This window comes from Vicia villosa, linkage group LG3 (assembly GCF_029867415.1).
Source record: "Vicia villosa cultivar HV-30 ecotype Madison, WI linkage group LG3, Vvil1.0, whole genome shotgun sequence".
Classification (NCBI taxonomy): domain Eukaryota; kingdom Viridiplantae; phylum Streptophyta; class Magnoliopsida; order Fabales; family Fabaceae; genus Vicia; species Vicia villosa.
The window spans coordinates 214,862,928-214,871,689 of NC_081182.1; the positions used below are offsets into that span (position 1 = coordinate 214,862,928).

Sequence of the window (8,762 nt, forward strand, 5' to 3'; positions counted from 1 at the left end):
CATAAATAAGCATTTTGAACAATTTGCAAGTGTATTAGGTGGGATGAATTCTATTAGGTGACATAATAATTCCAATTGTCACATTTAACAATTAGAACACATTGTTCCATTTGTCATAGTTCTATTTCATACTTCAGAAACCGTCTCATTTGACAGCAATGACACAATTGTGATTTCGACTATGTTTTAATTTTGAATAACATATATTTATGTTACATAATGTTAAAATTAGTCTTTTAAAACATTTTTATAAAATAAGTACAATCTGATTTTGTAAAAACCAATATATTTTTACTTGACTAATACTATTAAACTCGTCAAATTTATAAGGACTAATCATATGTTTAAATCTTCTTTAATCCTAAACCTCTTCTCTCACTCTTAATATCGAGAAGCAGCCTCAAAAAGCTTTTTGTATTTATCTGATACAAATGACTTCACCTCCATGGTCTGTTTCCCATCGCTTCCTGGAACCAAACGCTTCACCCCAATGACAGTACTCAAACCTGCACAAATAATTTATTTTAACAAAAGCTTAGGTCAAATTTCTACATATTAAAAGTATGATGATTGTGCTCACTCTCATGTACACGACCATACACCATTCTTTCCCCTTTCCAATACTTCAAAGGCCTTGTCTTGAACCTGCTGCTTCTCCTTACTCCAGATTCCAATGATGTACCAGCATCAGGGAAGATAGAATAAGAATATAGCTTGACAACTAACAAAATTCTTGTACCAGAAGACAAAGATTCAAGGGTAAGTAAGAGACACTAATTTCAAATCAAAATTTTCTCTAATTTTAGACCGAAGGGAAACCGATGTGCAGAGGCCGTTGCATTGTTATAAATAGTTCACAAAAAAAACAGTAATAATAATAATAATAATAATAATAATAATCAACTAATCAAGCCATGTCCAACTAAGAAAAGCTAGCCACATAGACAAAAGATAACATTAATCTTTATGAAAAATAAAGTTAGAATAAGGTTTTTTCTTATAAAATGTTGTGAATATATATATATATATATATATATATATATATATATATATATATATATATATATATATATATATATATATATATATATATATATATATATATATATATATATATATATATATATATATATATATATATATATATATATATATATATATATATATATATATATATATATATATGTATGTATATACATACCTAGTGGAATCACCAAGTTGAAATTTGAATCATTTGTTGGTATAGAAGTTGTAATTTCCTGCATATTTTCTGCCAGCATCTATCATAATACAATTCATTCGGATTTCAGTTAAGTCTTCAACAACAATTTAATATTATTAAGCTAAAATATTCAGCACTAACATACTTTATCCTCAAATTGATTAGGTTCATTTGGCTCGACATTTTGTCTTCCCGCTGCGTCATCCATAACTCTTTTTCCCATACCACTACCTCCAATATCTAGATCCATGTCAACAGAAGGTTCATTCGAGTCAACATTAGCATTCAACTCAGGTTCCATTGAATTATCCATCATCGACTTTTGAGGAGTACAGGTGCAATTTCTGATAGGATCGTCAATCGAACAGGTCTCACAAACTGCAACTTCATTTTCAATTAAAGGTGCACCCAGCTCATCTGACGGCTCACTAGAACCAACAATATTGACTCCTTGGTTTATCATATGAGTTGGTGAATATTTTTTGGTCGATACATGATCACTTTCACGAGCTGAAAAAGAAAATGGATCCACTGATGGCTTTGACCGTGAAATGTACTTCTGCAGTGTTGAAAACAAAGCAAATGGACTTTTTGGTGGCGTGGGTGAAGTTAACTGCTTCTCGGCGTATCCTACATTCCACCTAGGAGGCGTCTTAATGTCTATTTCTTCTTTCAACAAATTATTTATGGGTTTGATATGTAACCTCTTCTGCAAAAGATTCATTGCTCCAACCCCCTCTAGTTCTACAGAACCCCAAGTAAGCAATCCTTTCAATATGCCATCAATCTTCTCTTCAATAGCTGATAAACCGGCCACAATCAAGTTTGTTCGAAGAATGCAAAATAAGAGTGACGAAAAAAAGATACTAATACAAAAAAAAATTGTAGGAGAATAAGTGAATAAGATCCATAGAGTTGGGTTCACTTACCAGTTTTTTCATTATACAATGATGCAAGAGACGTTTCGCCTTTGTCACTGTTATCACGAACACGATCTATACTGTCAAACTCAAACGCCTTTTGGGAGGATAAGTCATTATCATTATTGTCCAAAGTTTCTTTTGAAAACAGACGTCTGTATTGAACTGGCCTGAACAATAAAACACACGAAACAATCAAAAGAGAATGACAAACAACATAAAAACACAATGGAGACTGATGAGTGAAGAAGTATTGGGCCGGTACCTTGGAATAAACCCTGGAAGTCCCGGCTGACACTCCCGTGGTTTAGTTGAATCCTGATTTGACTCAGATGGCACAATACCTGCTTGGATTTCTCTTCCTGCATTTATAAAATAAAAAATGCAGAAGAAAACAATAAGCCAAAAAATACATCCATGGTGCAATAAGGAAAAAAAACAACAATCACTCACTTTGTAACGGTTCATGGGCCATGAAGAATTTGTCAGGGTCTTTCAGGTTTTTGATGTCTAGAATCAGTAAGAAATCCTCCACGGAGGGCCTGTCAAAAATTGAACACATGAGAAACATGTACAGAAATAAAAATTTAAAAATCAGCATTGAGATTAATAAAAAGATCACAAACACCAAATAATCTTTAATTTTTGGTCTGCTTAAACGAGAAACGTGGACGGGCACAATTGAGCTCTGTAGCACTGACACCTTGAAAAAATGCCTTTCAGTGTTGATGTCCATGTCGGACACCGACTGCGACACTTGTGATTATGTTTAATTTATTCATTTTTTTTTCAACTTATTACCGGTATAGTGTTCGAGGTGTCCGTGGTTCATAGCGATTGAGGCCTAAACCTGGTCTCATGAGTGGAAAAAATAACATCATCTTCTACATGTTTAGTTGAATTTGTGTACAGAATCCAGTTTGAAATTAAAATTAAAATGAGTTTGAAATTGTTTGCAACGAAGGGTTACTAATCATGTCTGTAACTGAAATTGAAAAGAAGAGAGAGGAATTACCATGGATTGGGTTGTTGTGAATGGCGTCGATCGAATATGGAGCGAAAGAGGAAAAAGCTTTTATAGTTTTTTTTTTTTTTTTTGATAAAACACCTCTTATATTTACGAAAGCGGCGCAACCACCGAACTGATACAAGAGGGACTGGAATACAAATTAGGGATACATCCAAGCCAAGTTTTGTTGCCTAGAGATCTGCCGACACCCACCATATGATGAGCGTCCACATTACCTCTTCTACCAATGAAAGATACAGAAACATTCCTAAAACAAGTAATCAAGTGTTTACAATCAGCCACAATTGGTTCTAGATCAGCACTATAATTCAGCCCATAAATACTATCTATGACATTCAGCGCATCAGATTGGAGCACTGCATTATCCAGGTGTATGGCTTGCATCAACGAAAGCGCCCACCTAATGGCCATAGCTTCAGCAACATTTGGGTTCACCAGCACTTGTTCACGTCTGCAAGCAGACATAATCACACCAGCTCCATCAGGTTTCACCACACATCCCATGGCCATAACACCATTATCATAGCAACCTGCATCAACTTGAACAATAGTCACTCCCCCCGCAGAACCGTGGCAGTCAGCTTCAGTCATAGCCTTCTTCTTCTTGGCGAGATCTGGATTCGCATAATTGAATTCCTTAATGACTTCTGCAGTATCCATGGCTACTTTGGCAGGGTCCTCTAACGTCCTATTGAACACACAATTATTACGGGCATTCCATACTTTCCACATGGAAGTTATCTGCAGCTGAGTTACCAACATATCTCCACCGCGCAGAATCATTCCTATCCAGTCTATAATCTCCACGTTACTGGGGAGTCTAAATCCTAGAGGCGGGGAAAAGCACATTCTCCTCGTAAATTCACAGTTCAAGAACAAATGGTTTGCACTTTCAGCTTCATGTTGACAAAGGGGGCACGAGGGGTCCAGCACAATACCTTTTTTCTGAAGATTACATCGAGTAGGAAGAATATTCTTCGCTAGGCGCCAAATGAAATTGCGAATCTTTGCCGGAACAGGGACCTTCCAGAGTAATTTCCAGAACTCATTCCTTTGGGATCCCGAGTGACTTGCATCATTTCTTCTTCTGTCTCCACCCAGCAAATGATATGCACTTTTAACTGAGTACTCACCATTAGCCTCATAATGCCAAACTCTTTTATCTTCCAAGCATCTTCTAGAAACCGGTATGCTGGCAACACTACGGGCGTCGTGTGGATCAAATAGAGCACTCAAGGCTTGCCTATCCCAGCAACCCAAGTCATGGTCAATAAGAGAAGAAACATACAATGCCGTGTCCATATTTGCCTGCCGGATTAACGGTTTAAATGTTGGACTTGAGGGAATCCAAGGATCCTGCCAAACTCTCACCTGTGAGCCATTACCAATCCTCCATCTTAGGCCTCTGCTGACCGCTTCCTTCGCACTTAAAATGCTTCTCCAAGCGTAGCTCGGAGAGAAACCCAAGGTAGCCTCCATAAGATCACCACGTGGGAAGTATTTTCCTTTGAAAACTTTGACAAACAGAGAGTTCTCACCTTTGAGCAGCCTCCAAAATTGCTTACCGAGCAGACTAATATTAAAATCGCTAATGCCACGGAACCCCATACCTCCCCTACCTTTTGATATAGAAAGCCTGTCCCAACTCATCTCATGGAGCAGACAGGCGCTGGATGCCTGTGATCTTAAAGATCGAAGCTTTTATAGTTGGGGATGGATAGCTTTAAATTCAAATTCTGTTTGAGAATTGTGATTTGAAAACTTGTCTTTGAATAATTTTTGTTTCTATTTCATGTTTTCATCTTTCTACTTTTATTTTAATATTTTATTTTCCATTTTTGTTTTATTCTCTGTATTTATAATTTATTTTTTCATAAATCAGTAATCATGTGTCAAGACTTTAAAAACAAATATACATATTAAGATATATTAATTTTTTTTGTAATACTATAATATATTTTTATTAAGTCTATATTAGCTTAATGACGTAGCACTTATAGAGATTAGAGTGAGAGGATGATTTTTACTAAAGAAACAAATCAAATTTAAATTAAAATGAAAACACCAAAAATTTAGGATGGATAGTTTCAATTATTTATAAAATGATTTTTTAAAATGTTACCTATTTTTTTTTACCATTGTTATTATAATTCTTAGTTTCAGCTCTAATCATCACGATTCGACTTATTTGACGAGATCACTTCACATTGTCTTATTATACTTTTATTATATCTTCATGATATAATAAATGTAGGTAATGATATTAATGAGATTGATGATTTGAAATTACAATAAACAAATATTTTGAGATTTTTTGGAGATTGAATTTTTCAACTCTTCCAAAAGGCCAATTTCTTTGTCAATCTATAATTACCTTATATGATATTTTGCTTATGTTGTTCATATTGTCCGCCAATTTGTTGTCTCTTCTACTAAAATACATTGGACAATTGTTCTTTGTATTATTCATTATTGTCAAAGACCCAATTGTAGAGCCTTTTATTTTTCTCATCGTCCTCATTAGAGTTATCTGCTTATTTTGATACTGATTAAGCTATTGACTCCACAAATCACAAGTCTACCACTAACTTTTATATTTATTTTGATATTGATTAGGCTATCGACTTCACAAATCACAAGTCTACCACTAACTTTTGTATTTTTCTTAGGGACTCTATTATTTCTTGAAAAAGTAAGAAACATGATATTGTATCTCGTTCTTCTATAAAAGTAGAATATCGTGTAATGGCATTCACTACTACGGAAATAATTTAGCTATGTTGGTTACTTTTTGATATGAGTGACCCTCTTTCTAAACCAACTCTCATGTATTGAGATGATAATATTGTCATTCAAATTACTCACCGCTCATTATTTCATGAACGTACCAATCACATTAAGACTGATTGACACTTCACTCGCTAATTTCTTCAACATAAAGTAATTACTCTCCTGTTCATCTCTTCCTCCTTACATATTGATTTGTTTATAAAAACACATTCTATTGAATGTTTTCGTTTCTTAATTCAAAGATTCAGATAATTCTTGTTAACGCATCATGAGTTTGAGAAGAAATGTTAAATAATATTATATATCTTAGTAAGATAGTTTGTTTTGCTCTATTATCTAATAATTATACTCTATTATAATTCTTATTCTACATACTTTTGTCATTTTAATGTAAACCCCAATTTACTTTCTCTTTTCTCTCTTCCCTCTTTCGTTAACAAATTAGTTATTAGTTAATAAGTAAATTAGTGTAAATAAAATTTAGATGAGGAGAATAACTCAACTTAATAAGTAAATTAGTGTAAATAAAATTTAGATGAGGAGAATAACAATATATTCAACCTTAGAAGCTTGCACACAAAGAGCATCCAAACATACTGCACATAAGAACAAAACCTACCCTAATGCATAGATTAAAATTAAAAAGGTCCCTTAAAAAAATACAATAACATTCGTGACTTCAACTTCAATATTTCTCAATATTAACAGGGAAAGTCTACAATCTACCTCCAGAAAATCTTCAATAACTTCAATATAAGTATCCATTTAGACCTTCCAAGCCAAGCAACATCCTTGGCCGGAGTAAAAGACAGACTCAAGCTTCCATTTTGTAGGAGTGCAATTTAACCTTGAACTGAAATCTTCACCCCCTAATGAAATAGAAGTCTGAATGATACCAGAATTAATTTGCTGCAAGGCACACTCGAAGAAAAAGGTAGTTTGAGTACATCAACGTCCTTCGAAAGATATGACAAGGTTGGAACAAAATGTTCATTGGATCATAATTCAACATGAAAACATAAGCTGATCTTATTACGCGATACGTGGCAGCTACTATTATAAAATATAGTACGGTATGCACCTTTTCTATGCGGTGGGAATAATCTTCAATGTTTATCATTTCGTTGGTGTATGAAGGCACTAACTTGAAAATTTGAAATGAAAGGAAAGCAACAAATTTATTAATGTCCATTTAAACTATAATAATTGGAAAATTAATTAGAATTTCCACTAACCTGTTCTATCAATTGGAAAAGGGCTCAAAAGTCTTGTCTTTAAACAATAATCTAGACTAATAGCAGCAGAAAGAAAAATGATAAGATTCTCAGACACATAAATTGTTCCATCCCTAGCATACGATAATAAGCTTTCAAAGTTGAGTTCAAAAACTGGTCCAGCACTGAGGATTGCAAGACCTGCATCGCGATTTCAATTTCATTTCAGTATTACTCTTAACTCAGACTGTGACATTACAACAAAGCACTCAACCACAAAAAAAAAAAAAACTACAATTCAATCAAAATTGACTTGTTTGTAAAATTTCAGCTTATTTAACATATATCACCGCGAGTTGATTGATTACCTTTAACAACACCAAAAGCTGCTGCAACCCCAGTCTTAAGCTGAAAATCATCCAAGTTTCTCCTTACAGTATATCGAAAAGTCACTCCAAACAATGCACAACATACGAAATTGATTGCCAAAGAGAGAAGCAACTGAGTTGTATCAGTTGCCTGAGCGAAACATATGGGGAGGCCTGACAAAGTGCCAACAAGAGCCGAGATAGATGCCGCTTTTACAGACTCCCGTCTCTCTTCATCTCGATCAATTTCTCCACTTCCTTCTTCAGCATCTCCCACATTCAGCAACAAAGACCGTTCTGCTTCCTCAAGCATAGCTTTTGCCTCTGTAATTTCTCTCTGACTTTCTGCAATCTTCAAACTCAAACAATTTTATTGATCACTATTTTGCAACCAATCTAGGCTCTGTTTGGCAAGACACAGTTTTGAGCTTATAACTTATAAAGCTCATATGACAATTTAGACCTGTTTTGTAATGGTCTTTTCATCACGAACTTATACCTTATTTTCCTAGCTTATAACTTTGTTATACCTTAGCGTTTTAGCTTATAGAATATAGCTTATTATTTTTTCTTATTTTATGTATTAAATATTTTTATGTCATTTTACATTTATAAGTTAATTAAAGCGCTAATTTTACCAAACACTAACATTAATTTATCACATTAATTTATCAGCTATCAGTCTGAACTATCAATTATAAACTAACTTATCAGCCAACCACAATTTTTATCAAACAGTCCCCTAGAATAATTGAATTGAATGAGAGAAAGTACCTGAGAAGCATTTCCTTGAAGCTGTTGAGTGTAATCTTTGAACTGTTTGAGCGCAAGTTCCTGTTTTTGAATGAAAGCAAGCTGTGTCTTGGCAATCTCAACTCTCTGTGAAGCTTTCTCTAAATTATCCATCAAACCCTTATTCTCTTGTCTGCTCAACAGTTGCTCAACTTGCTCCCCCATCACACCGGAAACTTTGTCTTTGAAATCGTTCTCATCTGAGTTCTTGCCGCGGCATTTCAATTTCAACAAAGTTTTCGGAACCCTAAAAACAGAACTGTTAATCATCATAACGTTCATTACTCAATTCCAACGCTTCTTATCGTTTAAATTTTCAACAATTATCTGTATCCTCTAAAATTGCATATATATGCTTCACACAAATAATTAATATTTTTTTATTTTAGTTTCTGAATATAAACGAATTTTAGTTTTTTTTAGGTT

General features: G+C 34.1%; 2 protein-coding genes across 4 annotated transcripts; both read right to left on the minus strand.

Annotated features, from left to right (window-relative positions):
- Positions 1-10: 10 nt before the first annotated feature.
- On the minus strand, positions 11-5,642 carry LOC131659920 (uncharacterized). The gene is made up of 10 exons (XM_058929033.1): positions 5,547-5,642; positions 4,868-4,938; positions 3,158-3,211; positions 2,596-2,684; positions 2,408-2,504; positions 2,152-2,312; positions 1,368-2,023; positions 1,202-1,280; positions 581-661; positions 11-506 (listed from the first exon to the last, which is right to left on the minus strand). Exons 1-10 carry the CDS (start codon positions 5,640-5,642, stop codon positions 382-384), a joined length of 1,509 nt encoding a protein of 502 aa, XP_058785016.1. The 3' UTR covers positions 11-381.
- Positions 5,643-6,498: 856 nt separating this feature from the next.
- On the minus strand, positions 6,499-8,700 carry LOC131593527 (uncharacterized). 3 transcript variants are annotated; one of them, XM_058866040.1, is made up of 5 exons: positions 8,319-8,700; positions 7,545-7,896; positions 7,198-7,377; positions 7,044-7,102; positions 6,499-6,871 (listed from the first exon to the last, which is right to left on the minus strand). In XM_058866040.1, the coding sequence occupies exons 1-5, from the start codon at positions 8,616-8,618 to the stop codon at positions 6,728-6,730; spliced, it is 1,035 nt and encodes a 344-aa protein (XP_058722023.1). In that variant the 5' UTR covers positions 8,619-8,700; the 3' UTR covers positions 6,499-6,727. The 3 variants fall into 3 exon arrangements, with proteins under 3 accessions (XP_058722023.1, XP_058722024.1, XP_058722025.1); XM_058866041.1 differs by having other exon boundaries at positions 6,734-6,871; positions 7,044-7,106; positions 8,319-8,699; XM_058866042.1 differs by lacking the exon at positions 7,044-7,102 and having other exon boundaries at positions 6,736-6,871; positions 8,319-8,698.
- Positions 8,701-8,762: the final 62 nt, after the last annotated feature.

What these genes read in the sequence shown, in the direction of transcription:
- LOC131659920 (XM_058929033.1), bottom strand. Translation starts at nt 5,642, where the DNA reads ATGAATAATACAAAGAACAATTGTCCAATGTATTTTAGTAGAAGAGAC. An exon ending in TAAGCAAAATATCATATAAG is followed by an intron (nt 4,939 to 5,546) that starts GTAATTATAGAT and finishes AATTATTCAAAG; the next exon opens with ACAAGTTTTCAAATCACAAT. An exon ending in CAACTTGGTGATTCCACTAG is followed by an intron (nt 662 to 1,201) that starts GTATGTATATAC and finishes TGGAATCTGGAG; the next exon opens with TAAGGAGAAGCAGCAGGTTC.
- LOC131593527 (XM_058866040.1), bottom strand. Translation starts at nt 8,618, where the DNA reads ATGAACGTTATGATGATTAACAGTTCTGTTTTTAGGGTTCCGAAAACT. An exon ending in TTCAAGGAAATGCTTCTCAG is followed by an intron (nt 7,897 to 8,318) that starts GTACTTTCTCTC and finishes TTGAGTTTGAAG; the next exon opens with ATTGCAGAAAGTCAGAGAGA. An exon ending in TTTTCCAATTGATAGAACAG is followed by an intron (nt 7,103 to 7,197) that starts GTTAGTGGAAAT and finishes TTTTCAAGTTAG; the next exon opens with TGCCTTCATACACCAACGAA.